The 19,818-nt window shown below is 35.4% G+C and overlaps 3 protein-coding genes across 3 annotated transcripts; all 3 read left to right on the top strand.

The window, feature by feature from the left end:
* On the top strand, positions 1 to 5,743 carry LOC120577943 (coatomer subunit delta). Its single transcript, XM_039830039.1, has 12 exons — positions 1 to 158; positions 272 to 311; positions 1,204 to 1,243; positions 1,980 to 2,203; positions 2,582 to 2,824; positions 2,903 to 3,077; positions 3,308 to 3,612; positions 4,174 to 4,372; positions 4,459 to 4,612; positions 4,968 to 5,030; positions 5,129 to 5,222; positions 5,443 to 5,743. The coding sequence occupies exons 2-12, from the start codon at positions 309 to 311 to the stop codon at positions 5,530 to 5,532; spliced, it is 1,590 nt and encodes a 529-aa protein (XP_039685973.1). The 5' UTR covers positions 1 to 158; positions 272 to 308; the 3' UTR covers positions 5,533 to 5,743.
* Positions 5,744 to 8,756: 3,013 nt separating this feature from the next.
* LOC120577910 (uncharacterized) lies at positions 8,757 to 9,736 on the top strand. The gene is made up of 2 exons (XM_039829851.1): positions 8,757 to 9,147; positions 9,493 to 9,736. The coding sequence occupies exons 1-2, from the start codon at positions 8,767 to 8,769 to the stop codon at positions 9,673 to 9,675; spliced, it is 564 nt and encodes a 187-aa protein (XP_039685785.1). The 5' UTR covers positions 8,757 to 8,766; the 3' UTR covers positions 9,676 to 9,736.
* Positions 9,737 to 13,301: 3,565 nt separating this feature from the next.
* Positions 13,302 to 19,068, top strand: LOC25485567 (coatomer subunit delta). Its single transcript, XM_039830038.1, has 12 exons — positions 13,302 to 13,459; positions 13,573 to 13,612; positions 14,506 to 14,545; positions 15,278 to 15,501; positions 15,880 to 16,122; positions 16,209 to 16,383; positions 16,614 to 16,918; positions 17,481 to 17,679; positions 17,768 to 17,921; positions 18,277 to 18,339; positions 18,438 to 18,534; positions 18,751 to 19,068. The coding sequence occupies exons 2-12, from the start codon at positions 13,610 to 13,612 to the stop codon at positions 18,838 to 18,840; spliced, it is 1,593 nt and encodes a 530-aa protein (XP_039685972.1). The 5' UTR covers positions 13,302 to 13,459; positions 13,573 to 13,609; the 3' UTR covers positions 18,841 to 19,068.
* The last annotated feature ends 750 nt before the right edge of the window (positions 19,069 to 19,818 follow it).

Genomic DNA, 19,818 nt, shown 5'->3' with positions numbered 1-19,818 from the left:
TTGTTGGGAACAACAATTCTCAAATCCAAAAGCATCATATTTTGCTTCCAGTAGATCAACCTGAGCCCCGCCTCAGTCTTTCACTGCACCATTGCTTCCTCCCCAATTTCACTCACAATCCTTTCAGATCTACTCTCCCCAATCTCTCATCGCGTTCGGTAAAATCTTCTTTCTCATTTTCATATTCTCTTCGCTATTCTTATCCATTCAATTGCAATCCATTGCATATCTCACTCACGGATCTAAACTTTGTTTTTTCTTTCACTTGCAGATTCAATTCCATACAATTTCACAGATCAACCGCAAATATGGTATCGCTTATTGTTTCTTATTCTTTGCACTTTAATTAATTGTATCTATTAATTTCACTTCTTATGTTATCTTCATTTTCATACCACAATTCTCTTCCTACAATTGTTTGATGCATGAGTTTAACCCACCCGTGATCTAAAATTACGGTTTCAAAGAATTTCCCAGAATATATTGATATGCTTTAAAATTGAAATCCTTGTATAATAATTTCGCTACCAGTAATTTTGAATCTTCTGCTATAGCTTATCCTCCCGTGTTGTGTTTTGTTGCTCGTCTTTATTTTTGCTACATGCATTTCGATGTTTAGTGTAATCCTCGAGAATTACATGTAAACGGGCACAAACTGCGCCGCTAACCCTTTCTAGATGGCAAAACCAATCCTCCGAAATTGGAACCATTATCCGTGTGTAGTGATGTGGTCTGGCATTATTTTCCTCGTAGCATTACATTATAGTTGGCCTAGGCCTCATGTTGAGCGAAAAAAGATGGAATCCAAAGTTAGGAGGATAGGACTGCCAAACTAGATTGTTTTAACGACTTTCTTGCCGAATGGCATCTATGTGTGGCTCAAATGGTGAAGATAAAAAATATGGTTTTTGGTTTAGGTAAAAGAAGAATTCACTTGAGTGTGGAACCTGTATTTTCTGTTTCTTTTTACATGTTTTTGGCTTTCTATTTCGTAATGTTTGATTTTCTTTTATCCCGAATTTAGTTATGTAACATTTAATGTTTGATTTCATCCTAAAAGGTCACAAGCTCATTACCTTTAGTAAATTGGAAAAGCAAACATCTCTTGGCTTAGGAAATATAGAAGTTTCGTATCTGTTCCTGATTTACTATTTGTACAGTTATTTTTTTCTTCTTCAATTTTTGTTTTCGTTTGTTGTACAGGTTGTGCTTGCTGCATCCATTGTCGGCAAATCTGGCAAAGGTGAGTTCTTTGCATCCATTCACTAACTTGTGGTTTTTTACCCTTTATTTTAGAATAATTAACACCAATAGTCTGTGTCTAGCTTGCTTTCCATTTGTACTCACTGTATTGTATACTTCATTGAACAGCAATTTAGAGATGCAACCTTTAGCTATAGTTAACTTTTTTTTTTTTTTGACAGAACTATAGTTAACTTTAAGCTAGACATGTGCACATTTTTATGAAACACAAGACAATGTGTTTTTGAGACGGGGAATATATAAGAAATTACTTTCAGGATGGGCAGTACCTTTCCAGGAATATTTGCATTGGTTGAACATGTGGAAAATCAGCTAATGAAGTTATTTCTTTTCCTCTGGTTTAAAACATGGTCACTCATGTTGAGATAACTAATACATGTTACAAGCCTTAGTCAGGAAACCTAAAATGTATATTTTGCTATATGACTTCTTGTAAGTTTTATCTGAATAATCTATCTGCTCATCACTTTATGTCAGCAAACATAGACCATGGAGTCGCCTATTTTAATTATTCCATATTTTTTGTGTGTCTGATTCCTTAGTATTACATCTTATTATTTGGAATATTTTTTTACCCCTTGACATTCAGGACAAGCTTTTAAATTAATAAACAACCGCTTATTCCTGAATTGATGTTTTATTTGATTGTGCCTAAATATATACGGACTCAACACCCATACCCTTATGCCAATAAATCTTTTGCTTTTTGATTACAGTGCTAGTCTCTAGACAGTTTGTGGATATGTCTCGGATAAGAATTGAGGGACTTCTAGCTGCGTTTCCCAAGTTAATAGGTACTGGGAAACAACACACATATATCGAGACTGAGAACATCCGCTATGTTTATCAGCCAATAGAAGCTCTATACTTGCTTCTTGTAACGAACAAACAGAGCAATATAATGGACGATTTAGATACTCTGAGACTTCTCTCCAAACTGGTATTCTTTCTGTGATCCTTCAAATTTGACATTTTGTGTTCCCAAATCCATTTATTTTCAATTGATTGGTCAATTCTTCTTGTTGGGAGAATTATTGGTTTTGTCATTAACTTGGCATGACTTGCTTGCCTGAATCTAGAATTTTGGGCCTTGTCGTCTTAATTTCCTGCCATATTGGTGTTTTTCATGGGGTTTTGATGGGACAATTATGATCATTTAAACATGGCTTTTAGTTCCTTGAATTTTTTAGGAAGGTTTAGGATGGATGAAATGATTTTTAGTAGGAGGTATTTTACCTTTTTGAATCAGTTTTAAAGCCCTTAAATTAAACTTGTGCCAAAATGTTTTCTTATTCAGTTCATTACTCAATAATTTTAGGTCCCTGAATATTCTTATTCCCTTGATGAAGAGGGTATCTGCAAACATGCCTTTGAGCTGATTTTTGCGTTTGATGAAGTCATCTCTCTTGGTCACAAGGAAAATGTGACCGTTGCACAAGTTAAGCAATACTGTGAGATGGAAAGTCATGAAGAGAAGCTTTATAAGCTGGTTCAGCAGAGCAAGGTCAATGAAACTAAGGATCTAATGAAGCGGAAAGCAAGTGAGATTGATAAGAGCAAGGTTTGGTTGGAGAGACTACTATTTATTTATTTATTTATGTTTTTACTTTCAATTGAATTTAATACAATTATCGTGCAGATTGAAAAGAATAGAGGTGATAAAGGAGGATTTGGTCCTTTAACGTCAATGGGATCTGGAAGAATTGAAAATAGCTTTAGTGACATGAGCATATCTAGCACCGGAACTGGTTTTGGAAGTGGCTCTGGTTTTGGATCGAGCACTGATGTTGATTCCTTTTCTACCAAGCCTAAAGGTTGGTTATCATAGATTCCCACAAATTCTTCTAGAATGCTTTTAAATGTAATGACTCAGAATGGCAACGAAGCATGCAATATACAGGCAGCACTTGTTCATCAAAATGCATATGCTTGTCCCCATCAAAAAGGGGGAGATTGCTGAACCAAAGTGTAACCTTTTCATTTAACATGTTTCTGAATAAAGAGTAACATTTTTATTTATTTACTCTCCTATTCTCTTCCTTAGGTCGTCCAACTGCATCTGCCACTGCTCCGCCAAAGGGCCTTGGTATGAAGCTTGGTAAATCTCAAAAGACAAACCAGTTTTTGGAATCATTGAAAGCAGAAGGTGAGGTTATTCTTGAAGTTGATCAGCCAAAACTTGGCCCGTCTCGGTCAGCTGCCCCGCCACTTATCGATCCCATCACTTTAACTGTGGAGGAGAAACTAAACGTGACACTGAAAAGAGATGGTGGTCTTAGTAATTTTGATGTTCAAGGAACATTGTCTCTCCAAATTCTTAACAAAGAGGATGGACATGTTCAAGTTCAGGTATTACATTCTCACTATCTCTAACTAACTCCATGCGTGTCCATTTGACTGCTGCTTTGCATAACCTGAGCAGTCTTTTTTGATAAGTAGTTATTTATTGACATGAGTAGTGTAATAACTTGTGTCTTGCTTAATTTTTTTCTGTTTTCTTTATTTAGGCCTCATATACTCTTGTCAAAGTTTGCATCCTCTGTAAATGCAGTTGTCAGTAATATTGAAGGTTAACAATGAGCTAATTTTCAAACGAGTAATGTTTAAAAACCAGCCTATGTTTTAGTGTTTAATGTAAGACTCAAATAGTGCTAATCAGTATTTTCTTGTGAGAGAATTGGGGCCATCAGGAGGAAGGTCGCAGTCCAGGGAGATTTTCCCCATTTTTTTGTAATAAAATACTACTTCGGATTATTTGTATACTTGTCTTCTCCTACCATCCTTCAGTCTTGACTCTTGAGATTCCCAGCCTAGGTTTACTCATGCCTTGAAATTTGTTTTGAATGAAAACATCTATTCAGGGGAACAATTAAAAGAAATGTACTTACATATTGTGCCTTGTTTTTGCAGGTTCAGACTGGTGAGAATCAAGCGGTCTCTTTCAAGACACATCCTAACATGAATAAAGAATTATTTGCCAATGAAAATATATTAGGCCTGAAGGATCCAAATAGGCCTTTCCCCACTGGTCAAGCCAGTGATGCCGGAGGTGTTGGTCTTTTAAGGTGGAGAATGCAAAGCACTGATGAGTCAATGGTGCCACTGACAAGTAAGTCAATAAATTTCATTGTTGTTGGCTGCTATTTTGTTTTCATGTATTTATAACTTACCGTGTGCAATACATGTATAATGCAGTCAACTGTTGGCCCTCTTCTTCTGGAAATGAAACTTATGTCAACATTGAATATGAGGCTTCATCAATGTTTGATCTGCGCAATGTTGTGATCTCAGTACCCCTTCCAGCTCTCCGAGAAGCTCCATCTGTTAGTCAAATTGATGGGGAATGGAGGTGTGGAAATTATTTTTGTTTTCTTCCTTTGAATAAGTGTCGGGGACAGTCTTGTTTTTTGCGTTTCATGTTGAAGTCTGCAGTAAATAAACTAGTCGTTTTGTATTGGAAATAATACTATCTGTTACTCGTGTAAATGGTCTGCAATCTTGAATTATCTGACTAAATTTGCATGAATTATGATGCTCTGTGTAACTAATACTGCTTCCCCCTCCCCTTCTCCTACTCCTCCTCCTCTCCTAAGATCACGAGTTTAGTCATTAATATTTTATTATGGTTGTAAATAATTTTACTCCACGTCTGTACATTAAATTCTTACTCTCTTTATAGTTCCTTAATAAAATTGGCTTTGCAGGTATGATTCTAGGAATTCCATTTTGGAGTGGTCTGTCCTGCTGATTGATAATTCAAATCGCAGGTATGCTAAAATTGGAATGGTTGTCTTAGAGCTTACTTATGCTAGATTTTGATCTTTGTATTTTTAGATTTGTTGTATGATCTTAATATATTTGGCAGTGGGTCATTGGAGTTTGTTGTTCCTCAAGCAGCATCAACATTCTTTCCCATTTCAGTTCGTTTTATAGCAACTGATACATTTAGTGACCTGAAGGTTTGTCTGATGATTTATTTTTTTTCATCTGACTTTATTTGTGAGCATACATGCATAGTGCTTTTTTGAAATGATCTGGTTGAAACTGACGCATGCATTGATTGAACTAGAGATTTTTTAGCAAGGAAATATTATACATGTTTAGGTGTCGATTATCACTTCATTCAAGTGTACAATGATGGACTACAGTTGACTTAATGTTTTTGGCTTGTCTTTGTAGGTTACAAACATCATTCCGCTAAAGGGTGGTAATCCGCCCAAATTTGCTCAGAGAACACAGCTGATAACGGAAAACTATCAAGTTGTCTGATTGATTATCCTTCCGACTTTGTGATTCTATGACAGTTTTGCTTTCACAGTTGCGGTTTTTTTTTCTTTTCAACTGGCTTTTATTTGCAATGTTGCATCATTTGTTACCATGGTTCATAATTTAGATTCATCGTAATTAGCTAGGAACTTAAACCAGTGTGTATTGTTTCTATCTATCTATATAATAATAACATGTATATTTAATGTGGAAAGTTGTCTTACCCGTTCCCCTCTGTTCTCTATTAATTGGAGTCTATAATATAGTATGCTGTTAATTTGGAAGGGAATTGAGATCGATGATGGTTAAAGCAAACTAATTACGCGAGTATAAGTATAGAAAGAAAAGTGATGCATTGACTAATTATTCTCACCATGGAGTAACCAATCTGTAAGGCTTTGTTGATGTTCGATCGTTAAATAATGTTGAACTTGGAGTCAAAAGCTTCCGCCATTAGGCCTTTGGAAAGGGAAGGAAGGAAATGAAGGGAGACATAGGAAAACTCACGGTTTTTGGGAAAGTAGCTTTTTAAAAGCATTATTCATAATTGAAAATTTATGCATTCAACAATTTTTTTTTGAAGATAGGGAAAGTAGCTTTCCAAAGCCAATCAAAGCCTTCTCCAGTGCATTGTTTTGAGTTATTCCGTATTGGAAGATTTTTGTTTGGTGAAGGAAAATAAAATTTTATGTAAGTTAGGGAGCCTAATCACCATTCCCCCGTCTAATTAAATTTGATTTTATGGTGGATTGAGTGGTAAAAAATAAAAATCATGATTCATCAACATTCCAATTCAGTATGAGGTGGTCCACCGAACTTATCTTAATCTCTTCTATTAAAATTTAAATTTTTATAATTTTTTTTCTTTCATTAGTGCACATATTTTTCAATCGTTTGAAATCAAGAAAAATTTACATGATTGAAAAGACAGTTTGAAGTTAAAAATGTGTTTAACAAGTCAAGCTCAAACTTTTCTTATACCATGTTTTAACAAATTCAATTTGGTTAGACTAGTTTACACACTTATCTCCCCAATTAAACTAAAGATTAAGTAAAAAACATATTCTCGCAAGTAATTATTGGTTGACACATTTTTTAGTATACCACTCATGCACACCCCTATGTGGCATGAACATCTTAATAATTTCACCTTAAAACTACACCTCTCTTTCATCCGTTGCTTCTCTCTCTCTCTCTCTCTCTCTCTCTCTCATATCTTTAAGGGTGGTATTCTACCTAAAGATGTCAACTTTTCACCACTCTTTCTTTTTTCTCTTATTTTTGTTTTTTATACACTTGTGACATTATGGTTGGTCAATATCATCGACCACGATGTCAACTAAGAATTATCCCTCTTCTCTTAATACTATCATAGTTATCTTTTTTTTTATATGTTCTGGTCTAGATCTTGGGGTTTTGAGTGAATATTGAGTGTGCGGTAAAAATAAAGAATTTCAATTGGATGATCCACGCATACCCTTTAAATTAAATAAAAAGGGCAGCAACACCGGACTTGAGATAGATTAACCCCCATCCTGCCTTGCTTCAATTTTGATCCTCCTTCTCTTCACTTCTCGGTGACGCTAACCTCTCTCTCTCTGCGATTCAGATCATATCTGGATCTCAGATCCTGCTTTGGTAATCTCGCTGCTACAATCACTACATTTCCTACCTCGATTCCAGATCCAATAGTTCCTAACAACGCGATTCATTTTTATTTTTATTTTTGCAGATTCAATTCATCACTAGTAGAATAACCATTTTTCTTTCCTCATTTCAATTCTCCAAACGAAAAAATGGTAACTCATCTTCGTCTTCACCGCTACTTTCATATTTCACTACTTCATCGTGTTTTGCATTGCTTAACCATTTCACCCTCATTACTTTATGTTTTTCCTCTTTATTTCACTATTTAATTGTTTATTCATGTTGATAGAATTATATTGGTACTCTAGTTACTCCAATTATATAGTTTTAATTTGTGATATGAGAATTTCGTAATATATGTTGATGTGTCATTAAAATTGAATTCGTTTTATATAAATATGATCTTCTACATTAGTTTTTAGCTTGATTTGTCCAAATTACTGGCGATCTTCTCGTGCAAGCTTATGTTGCTGTTTGATTTGCTTCTAAAGTTTTAACTTTAATTTATTTTATTTTGAAACCGTTTAATTTAACGATAACCATTCATTAATCAACTAAAAACAAGGACATTTCCTTCAAAAAAAGTTAAAACTAATACTCCATTCGTTTCAAAATGAGTGTGTTTGAAGTGCATTTTTCCTCCCGCACTCAAAATCCAAAGAGAATGGTTGTTCCCACATTTGATAAGAATGTGTCGCACTAGTTAAATACGATTTTGCCCCCTCGGCAGTTAAAAATTTGAAATCTGGCTGCAGTTAACTGCCGAGGTTTTCTGAACATAAAGAAACGCAGAAACAGAAACATATACCATTTTCAAATCTTCTCCAAACTTCTCAAATTCTTTCCAATCTTCACCAAAGTCATTTTCACGAATTGCAAGCAAATCAACTGCACATTATCACAAGTAAGTTGTGTCAATCATTTTAATGATAATGTTAATTTGTTTAGGTTGATTTTTAAAAAAAATTATAGTAGTTTGCATGTGGTTAGGGTTGATTTTAAAATTGACAATTTGATGATTGCATGTGTAGTTTAAGAATTGATAAATGAATGTAGTTGTTGCCTATGTTGTTTAAATCATAATGTGGCTTTGAATGGTGGCAAATGAACACAATTTGAATATGTTTTATGCTCTGCACACAAAGTGTTTGATAAAATGCCTCAATGACAATTTTATTGATTATGTAGTTAGTTTAGGTTATGGAAATGGTGTAGTAATGATGTTAATTATAGTTTGGTTAAGTGTATATTGATTTTTTAGTTAGTGTAGGTTACGAGAATTATGATGGACACAAATGATTAAGTGTATAGAAATGATTAAGTGTATGTTAAATAATGAATGATGTTTAGGTTATTATGGAAATGATGGACATAATTTTTATTGTAATGTTGATTATATTGAATGATTTTAGGTTATGGAAATGATGTTCATTGTTGTACTTTTAATGAGTTTGATTATGTTTATGTTTAGTTTAGATTTAATGTGTTTGATTAGGTTATGGAAATGATGTTAATTTTATTATTTTTTGTGTAGATATGGCCGATCAGGACCTCATTGATCCATCTAAGATGATTGGTGGTAGGCGTGCGATGACTCAGAGCCACCGTAGGGAGAGGAAGAGCGGCCACATCCCAAAGAGGGGTAGAGGTCGGAGGGGAGATGGTTCATGGAGTTCGCAGGAGGGTTCTCAGGCTACACAATCTGAAGAGTCGCATGTGGTTGACCCGAGCCGGCAGATGGAGTACTTGAATTATCAGGATCAGGTACACCACGATGTGACTGATGGTGGGTATGACCAGGATCATATACTACAGCAGCAGCATGTAGGAGATGATGATGACATTGCAGCAGCTGCTGCCCCAGAGGTGTTACCTGTGGACCCTCCCTTTCTTGGAGGACCGACAGACTTATCTTTGCTGCACTCTTATGCCAATCATGTGGCGTTGCCGCTTTGGTATAATTCAGATAACGTAAGTGTAATTTTTTTAAATGTTTTTTCTTTATGTTTAATTATTTTCTTTATATGTGTGTTTGTTTAATTATTATATCCACTTTTATATGTTTTTTTAAAATGCTTTTTCTTTATGTTTAATTATTTTCTTTATATGTGTGTTTGTTTAATTATTATATCCACTTTTATATGTTTTTTTTTTAAAATGCTTTTTCTTTATGTTGAATTTTTTTTTTTATATGTGTGTTTGTTTAATTATTATATTCACTTTTATATGTGTTTTTTTTAATTCTTTTCTTTATGTTTAATTATTTTCTTTATATGTTTGTTTGTTTAAACTATGTTTATTTGTCTATTATTTCAGGTTCGTAAGCTCCGTGTGGTAAAACCGATTAATCATGGGGCTAAGATCTTGAGTCTCGGACGCCCAAACGGGAATCATGATTGGTTTTGGGATCCGCTTAGGCAGAGCGGGTTACCTGACTTGGTTTACCTGGGCTACGCCACAGTGCCTCATGCCCTACTGATGACTCTATGCGAGAGGTGACATCCCGAGACCAGCACCTTTCACATGCCCTTGGGGGAGATTGTAACACTCCGTTTTTTCAACAACGTAATTGATAAAATAAATCAGAGTTCAACAACAAACGGGAATGTCACACTGCTTTTCAAAAATTCTTAAATAGAATAAAATGCTATTTATTAATCAACTTTGATAAAGATATTAATACTTCGCAGCGGAATATTTTTCAATCATTTAACAATAAATAACCTCAATAAAATCTGGCACAAAGGCCTCAACATAAATAATCTTTAAGGATTTTTTTCAACAATGCCAACAGGTTTATAATGATACATAAGAAATGATGAATACAACGACAATATTTCCCATCTCGTTACGTATCAGAGCACCTAAAGACACACGTGAGAGATAGTCCACTCACGACAGCAATCTAACAACAACTACTCTGGATCACCTGCAAGTTACCCATACGAAGGACAACATTTCCAAGCAGAAGGAGTGAGATTCACAAACAACAATAATAGGTATATAATCCATCAAATGCATTTAACAACTTAAACTTCATCAATTAATAATAATAATTCCTCCTATAGTGCTTCATTAAACCTCTAATCATCATTAACTCATATGCATCACATTATTTACAACATCATATAATATCATAAATCCTCACATCATAAACATCAACTTATAACAACATAAACAACACAACATAATCATCATCTCATAATAACATGAACAACACAACATAATCAGCAACATATATTCAACAATAATGTTCATACTTCTTCAACTTTAATAACACTTACTACTTCAATCAACAACAACGACAACAACTCGATCAACAACAATTATAACAACTCGATCAACAACTCGATCAACAACAACGACAACGACAACTCAACTAACAACGATGACAACGACGATGCAACCAATAACAACAACAACTACAATATGCATGTGGTACCATTTTCAACGTGTTGAATGACTAAGCATTCCGGGGCATGAGCCCTCAACAGTTTGAATGATAAACATTCCAGGGCATGAGCCCTCAACAGTTTGAATGACAATGCATTCCAGGGCATAAGCCCTCAACAGTTTGCATGACAAAGCATTCCAGGGCATGAGCCCTCAACAGTTTGAATGACAAGGCATTCCATGACATAAACCCTCAACAGTTTGAATGATAAACATTTCAGGGCATAAGCCCTCAACAGTTTATAAGTATGCAATGGACTCAACTTTGTGTATATCAACATACAACTCAGAAACATCAACGACAACGTAGACAACGACAACAACAATTGTGCATAAATAATTATGACTTACTCCACAACTTGGTTAACTCAATGATATTAATAATCAACAACAGCAGAGACAACAACATGAGCCACTTGCAACATAGCAATATTAATAGTAACAACTTGAATGATATAAACAACGATATTTTCTATATCATACATTTTCCTCATAATCTAAATATCTTAAACTAACTAACAATCATAAATCATTTGATTCAGGCTCTCTATAAGTCTATAACTTATTAACAACTTCCATTCATATCCCAAGATCAACTCACAACATGAGTTAAATACTCTCAAACACCTTAATTGAACTCATGGTACTTCTAGTTTGGAGGGTTGGAATTATCCCATAAGTTTTGGATTAACTTAGAAACGGTTATGCTGAATTTTCATAAGATTTCACTAAGACCTCCTTGGAGTATTTTCATCATATCTCAAAAACCAAAAATCATTTTCAAGTCAAACCAAAGCCATTGGAAAGCTAACAAAATTATCTACAACTTTCATGTTTACACCAAAGGCTAATTCAAAATAGAAATGTGTGAAAAAGACGCAAGAACATAAAATAGGGTATGCTGTCACTGGGCAATTTCGATAATGGAGAAAAGTTAGCTAATAGCGAAATTGTTACAGGGAGTTTCGCCGATAGCGAACTTCTAGCAAGTTTTTCCCTTGCTGTTACCATTTCTGCACATTTTTCACCAAAAAAAAAATCAAATTTCAAAAATCAAAATTTAACCTAATCAATAATCAAAACCTAATCCCAATTCCTAAATTCCCAAATTTAACCACAAACCCCTTGCTAAATCAAAATCAGAATCATACAAACTATAATAATTGAGAGTTAGCCTCACCCTTACCTTAGTTTTGATGAACAAAGCTCTTACACAATCAGATTCTCCCACTTGGCTCTTCTCATAGCTTTCTCTTGTTCTTCTCCCAAAACTTCTGTTTGTACGTAAAACTGATTCTCAGTTTCTATTTTCCCAACCTATTGTAACCTCCCAAATATTCCTTAACTCCTCTTAATTCTATTAATTCGAATTTAACCCCAAACTCCAAAATAATCCTATTTCTCCACTTATTCTATTAAATAATAAAAATAAATCATTTAATAAAAATACATCACACCACAACATCAACAATAATTATTTATAATCATTTATAAAAAGACTTTAAATCAACCAATAATAATTAAATAAAATTGGGGCGTTACAGAGATGACCGTGACCTTGGATGATGTCGTATGTCTGACGCATCTTCAGATTGAGGGCGCGGATGTTGAGCCATGGGAAGAAGATGCCGAGACATGAGGGAGCGGCACTACTTATGAGGTACTTGGGTGTGTCGCAGCAGGATGCGTACAAAATTTGTGGGCAGGAGTATGGTGTAGGCGTTCGTCGACTTCCGCACTCACACACTTAAGGCGGCTGATTGGGGTGAACAGGCAGGAGAGCAGACATGGCGGATAGCAGATGACTATGTGCTATGGTACACCAGGGTGTCTCACCCTCAGATCTTGCAACCTCTTCCAGGAGATCTTCCGAGGCCAGCAAATGAAGAGCAGATCATTGCACAGCAGTGGGAGCGGTATGAGGCGAGAAGCTCGCCTGACACCTATGACATGGTTTGTGGCGCTGTTGCCTACGCTGGTGCGCAGTTAGGCCAGGAGGAGGTCATGAGCATGACCCCTCAGCTGTGGTTTCAGGCCATGAGCCATATGAGGGAGCAGATCGCGCCGATTTGACCAGGAGGCGAGGCTAGAGGCCGAGGAGGAGACATCATCAGCAGGACCAGGACCAGGCCAATAGTAGTATTTTGTTTTTTAGGACTTGTTTTTTAGTTTTGGTGTTTTCATGACATTGATTTGTATATTTGTACTTTGATGACATTACTTTTAATTCCATGAGATTTTTAACTTTGTTTAATGTATAAAAATGTTGGTTTAATTAAGTTGTGCATTTGCGCCAATATTTTTTTGTGATTTGAATTTCAAACGTTTGTGTAATTTGAACCAAATGTCGGTTTAATTTAAATATGGACAATTGTAAAAAATATTGTGTTTTTTTTTGTTTATGTCCGAGTTTCAATGTTGTATGAATTATTTTGCCTTTCAAAATGTTGTGCTTTAATTACAGGTAAAAACTGGCCGAAAAATGGCTTGAAAATGTTGTAGAAAGAATCATGCAAAACTCACTGTGCTTGTTTTCCTCGGCAGTTAACTCCCGAGGTTTTCCTTGACAGTTAACTGCAGCCGGAAATTTCTAATTCCTCGACAATAGCTGCTAAAGGGATTATTGCCGAAGAGGCGAAAAAGTAAATTACTCGTGTGCCAAAGCCTTATTAAATATGGGAACAACAATTCTCAAATCCAAAAGCATCATATTTTGCTTCCAGTAGATCAACCTGAGCCCCGCCTCAGTCTTTCACTGCACCATTGCTTCCTCCCCAATTTCACTCACAATCCTTTCAGATCTACTCTCCCCAATCTCTCATCGCGTTCGGTAAAATCTTCTTTCTCATTTTCATATTCTCTTCGCTATTCTTATCCATTCAATTGCAATCCATTGCATATCTCACTCACGGATCTAAACTTTGTTTTTTCTTTCACTTGCAGATTCAATTCCATACAATTTCACAGATCAACCGCAAATATGGTATCGCTTATTGTTTCTTATTCTTTGCACTTTAATTAATTGTATCTATTAATTTCACTTCTTATGTTATCTTCATTTTCATACCACAATTCTCTTCCTACAATTGTTTGATGCATGAGTTTAACCCACCCGTGATCTAAAATTACGGTTTCAAAGAATTTCCCAGAATATATTGATATGCTTTAAAATTGAAATCCTTGTATAATAATTTCGCTACCAGTAATTTTGAATCTTCTGCTATAGCTTATCCTCCCGTGTTGTGTTTTGTTGCTCGTCTTTATTTTTGCTACATGCATTTCGATGTTTAGTGTAATCCTCGAGAATTACATGTAAACGGGCACAAACTGCGCCGCTAACCCTTTCTAGATGGCAAAACCAATCCTCCGAAATTGGAACCATTATCAGTGTGGAGTGATGTGGTCTGGCATTATTTTTCCTCGTAGCATTACATTATAGTTGGCCTAGGCCTCATGTTGAGCGAAAAAAGATGGAATCCAAAGTTAGGAGGATAGAACTGCCAAACTAGATTGTTTTAACGACTTTCTTGCCGAATGGCATCTGGGTGTGGCTCAAATGGTGAAGCTAAAAAATATGGTTTTTGGTTTAGGTAAAAGAAGAATTCACTTGAGTGTGGAACCTGTATTTTCTGTTTCTTTTTACATGTTTTTGGCTTTCTATTTCGTAATGTTTGATTTTCTTTTATCCCGAATTTAGTTATGTAACATTTAATGTTTGATTTCATCCTAAAAGGTCACAAGCTCATTCCCTTTAGTAAATTGGAAAAGCAAACATCTCTTGGCTTAGGAAATATAGAAGTTTCGTATCTGTTCCTGATTTACTATTTGTACAGTTATTTTTTTCTTCTTCAATTTTTGTTTTTGTTTGTTGTACAGGTTGTGCTTGCTGCATCCATTGTCGGCAAATCTGGCAAAGGTGAGTTCTTTGCATCCATTCACTAACTTGTGGTTTTTTACCCTTAATTTTAGAATAATTAACACCAATAGTCTGTGTCTAGCTTGCTTTCCATTTGTACTCATTGTATTGTATAATTCATTGAACTGCAATTTAGAGATGCAACCTTTAGCTATAGTTAACTTTTTTTTTTTGACAGAACTATAGTTAACTTTAAGCTAGACATGTGCACATTTTTATGAAACACAAGACAATGTGTTTTTGAGACGGGGAATATATAAGAAATTACTTTCAGGATGGGCAGTACCTTTCCAGGAATATGTGCATTGGTTGAACATGTGGAAAATCAGCTAATGAAGTTATTTCTTTTCCTCTGGTTTAAAACATGGTCACTGATGTTGAGATAACTAATACATGTTACAAGCCTTAGTCAGGAAACCTAAAATGTATATTTTGCTATATGACTTCTTTTAAGTTTTATCTGAATAATCTATCTGCTCATCACTTTATGTCAGCAACATAGACCATGGAGTCGCCTATTTTAATTATTCCATATTTTTTGTGTGTCTGATTCCTTAGTATTACATCTTATTATTTGGAGTATTTTTTTTCCCCTTGACATTCAAGACAATCTTTTAAATTAATAAACAACCGCTTATTCCTGAATTGATGTTTTATTTGATTGTGCCTAAATATTTACGGACTCAACACCCATACCCTTGTGCCAATAAATATTTTGCTCTTTGATTACAGTGCTAGTCTCTAGACAGTTTGGGGATATGTCTCTGATAAGAATTGAGGGACTTCTAGCTGCGTTTCCCAAGTTAATAGGTACTGGGAAACAACACACATATATCGAGACTGAGAACATCCGCTATGTTTATCAGCCAATAGAAGCTCTATACTTGCTTCTTGTAACGAACAAACAGAGCAATATAATGGACGATTTAGATACTCTGAGACTTCTCTCCAAACTGGTATTATTTCTGTGATCCTTCAAATTTGACATTTTGTGTTCCCAAATCTATTTATTTTCAATTGATTGGTCAATTCATATTGTTGGGAGAATTATGGGTTCTGTCATTAACTTGGTATGACTTGCTGGCCTGAATCTAGAATTTTGGGCCTTGTCGTCTTAATTTCCTGCCATATTGGTGTTTTTCATGGGGTTTTGATGGGACAATTATGATCATTTAAACATGGCTTTTAGTTCCTTGAATTTTTTAGGAAGGTTTAGGATGGATGAAATGATTTTTAGTAGGAGGTATTTTACCTTTTTGAATCAGTTTTTAAGCCCTTAAATTAAACTTGTGCCAAAATGTTTTCTTATTCAGTTCATTACTCAATAATTTTAGGTCCCTGAATATTCTTATTCCCTTGATGAAGAGGGTATCTGCAAACATGCCTTTGATCTGATTTTTGCGTTTGATGAAGTCATCTTTCTTGGTCACAAGGAAAATGTGACCGTTGCACAAGTTAAGCAATACTGTGAGATGGAAAGTCATGAAGAGAAGCTTTATAAGCTGGTTCAGCAGAGCAAGGTCAATGAAACTAAGGATCTAATGAAGCGGAAAGCAAGTGAGATTGATAAGAGCAAGGTTTGGTTGGAGAGACTACTATTTATTTATTTATTTATTTATTTATGTTTTTACTTTCAATTGAATTTAATACAATTATCGTGCAGATTGAAAAGAATAGAGGTGATAAAGGAGGATTTGGTCCTTTAACGTCAATGGGATCTGGAAGAATTGAAAATAGCTTTAGTGACATGAGCATATCTAGCACCGGAACTGGTTTTGGAAGTGGCTCTGGTTTTGGATCGAGCACTGATGTTGATTCCTTTTCTACCAAGCCTAAAGGTTGGTTATCATAGATTCCCACAAATTCTTCTAGAATGCTTTTAAATGCAATGACTCAGAATGGCAACGAAGCATGCAATATACAGGCAGCACTTGTTCATCAAAATGCATATGCTTGTCCCCATCAAAAAGGGGGAGATTGCTGAACCAAAGTGTAACCTTTTCATTTAACATGTTTCTGAATAAAGAGTAACATTTTTATTTATTTACTCTCCTATTCTCTTCCTTAGGTCGTCCAACTGCATCTGCCACTGCTCTGCCAAAGGGCCTTGGTATGAAGCTTGGTAAATCTCAAAAGACAAACCAGTTTTTGGAATCATTGAAAGCAGAAGGTGAGGTTATTCTTGAAGTTGATCAGCCAAAACTTGGCCCGTCTCGGTCAGCTGCCCCACCACTTATCGATCCCATCACTTTAACTGTGGAGGAGAAACTAAACGTGACACTGAAAAGAGATGGTGGTCTTAGTAATTTTGATGTTCAAGGAACATTGTCTCTCCAAATTCTTAACAAAGAGGATGGACATGTTCAAGTTCAGGTATTACATTCTCACTATCTCTAACTAACTCCATGCGTGTCCATTTGACTGCTGCTTTGCATAACCTGAGCAGTCTTTTTTGATAAGTAGTTATTTATTGACATGAGTAGTGTAATAACTTGTGTCTTGCTTAATTTTTTTTCTGTTTTCTTTATTTAGGCCTCATATACTCTTGTCAAAGTTTGCATCCTCTGTAAATGCAGTTGTCAGTAATATTGAAGGTTAATTATGAGCTAATTTTCAAACGAGTAATGTTTAAAAACCAGCCTATGTTTTAGTGTTTAATGTAAGACTCAAATAGTGCTAATCAGTATTTTCTTGTGAGAGAATTGGGGCCATCGGGAGGAAGGTTGCAGTCCAGGGAGATTTTCCCCATTTTTTTGTAATAAAATACTACTTCGGATTATTTGTATACTTGTCTTCTCCTACCATCCTTCAGTCTTGACTCTTGAGATTCCCAGCCTAGGTTTACTCATGCCTTGAAATTTGTTTTGAATGAAAACATCTATTCAGGAGAACAATTAAAAGAGATGTACTTACATATTGTGCCTTGTTTTTGCAGGTTCAGACTGGTGAGAATCAAGCCGTCTCTTTCAAGACACATCCTAACATGAATAAAGAATTATTTGCCAATGAAAATATATTAGGTCTGAAGGATCCAAATAGGCCTTTCCCCACTGGTCAAGCCAGTGATGCCGGAGGTGTTGGTCTTTTAAGGTGGAGAATGCAAAGCACTGATGAGTCAATGGTGCCACTGACAAGTAAGGCAAACTAAATTTCGTTGTTGTTGGCTGCTATTTTGTTTTCATGTATTTATAACTTACAGTGTGCAATACATGTATAATGCAGTCAACTGTTGGCCCTCTTCTGCTGGAAATGAAACTTATGTCAACATTGAATATGAGGCTTCATCAATGTTTGATCTGCGCAATGTTGTGATCTCAGTACCCTTTCCAGCTCTCCGAGAAGCTCCATCTGTTAGTCAAATTGATGGGGAATGGAGGTGTGGAAATTATTTTTATTTTCTTCCTTTGAATAAGTGTCGGGGACAGTCTTGTTTTTTGCGTTTCATGTTGAAGTCTGCAGTAAATAAACCAGTCGTTTTGTATTGGAAATAATACTATCTGTTACTCGTGTAAATGGTCTGCAATCTTGAATTATCTGACTAAATTTGCATGAATTATGATGCTCTGTGTAACTAATACTGCTTCCCCCTCCCCTTCTCCTACTCCTCCTCCTCTCCTAAGATCACGAGTTTAGTCATTAATATTTTATTATGGTTGTAAATAATTTTACTCCACGTCCGTACATTAAATTCTTACTCTCTTTATAGTTCCTTAATAAAATTGGCTTTGCAGGTATGATTCTAGGAATTCCATTTTGGAGTGGTCTGTCCTGCTGATTGATAATTCAAATCGCAGGTATGCTAAAATTGGAATGGTTGTCTTAGAGCTTACTTATGCTAGATTTTGATCTTTGTATTTTTAGATTTGTTGTCTGATCTTAATATATTTGGCAGTGGGTCATTGGAGTTTGTTGTTCCTCAAGCAGATGCATCAGCATTCTTTCCCATTTCAGTTCGTTTTATAGCGACTGATACATTTAGTGACCTGAAGGTTTGTCTGATGATTTATTTTTTTTCATCCGACTTTATTTGTGAGCATACATGCATAGTGCTTTTTTGAGATGATCTGGTTGAAACTGACGCATGCATTGAACTAGAGATTTTTTAGCAAGGAAATATTATACATGTTTAGGTGTCGATTATCACTTCATTCAAGTGTACAATGATGGACTACAGTTGACTTAATGTTTTTGGCTTGTCTTTGTAGGTTACAAACATCATTCCGCTAAAGGGTGGTAATCCGCCCAAATTTGCTCAGAGAACACAGCTGATAACGGAAAACTATCAAGTTGTCTGATTGATTATCCTTCCGACTTTGTGATTCTATGACAGTTTTGCTTTCACAGTTGCGGTTTTTTTTTTCTTTTTTCAACTGGCTTTTATTCGCCATGTTGCATCATTTGTTACCATGGTTCATAATTTAGATTCATCCTAATTAGTTAGGAACTTAAACCAGTGTGTATTGTTTCTATCTATCTATATAATAATAACATGTATATTTAATGTGGAAAGTTGTCTTACCCGTTCCCCTCTGTTCTCCATTAATTGGGGTCTATAATATAGTATGCTGTTAATTTGGAAGGGAATTGAGATCGATGATGGTTAAAGCAAACTAATTACGCGAGTATAAGTATAGAAAGAAAAGTGATGCATTGACTAATTATTCTCACGATGGAGTAACCAATCTGTAAGGCTTTGGTGATGTTCGATCGTTAAATAATGTTGAACTTGGAGTCAAAAGCTTCCGCCATTAGGCCTTTGGAAAGGGAGGGAAGAAAATGAAGGGAGACATAGGAAAACTCACGGTTTTTGAGAAAGTAGCTTTTTTAAAGCATTATTCATAATTGAAAATTTATTCATTCAACAATTTTTTTTGAAGATTTATTCATAATTCTTCCAAAGCCCATCAAAGCCTTCTCCACTTATCTCCCCAATTAACCCCCATCCTGCCTTGCTTCAATTTTGATCCTCCTTCTCTTCACTTCTCGGTGACGCTAACCTCTCTCTTTGCGATTCAGTTCATATCCGAATCTCAGATCCTGCTTTGGTAATCTCTCTACTACAATCACTACATTGCCTACCTCATTCCAGATGCAATAGTTCCTAACAACGCGATTCATTTTTATTTTTATTTTTGCAGATTCAATTCATCACTAGTAGAATAACCATTTTCCTTTCCTCATTTTAATTCTCCAATCGAAAAAATGGTAACTCATCTTCGTCTTCACCGCTACTTTCATATTTCACTACTTCATCGTGTTTTGCATTGCTTAAC

The sequence above is a fragment of the Medicago truncatula genome, chromosome 1 (genome assembly GCF_003473485.1).
Source record: "Medicago truncatula cultivar Jemalong A17 chromosome 1, MtrunA17r5.0-ANR, whole genome shotgun sequence".
Classification (NCBI taxonomy): Eukaryota; Viridiplantae; Streptophyta; class Magnoliopsida; order Fabales; family Fabaceae; genus Medicago; species Medicago truncatula.
The sequence above is the reverse complement of the archived record's forward strand: the minus strand, read 5'-3'. Positions and strand labels throughout refer to the sequence as shown.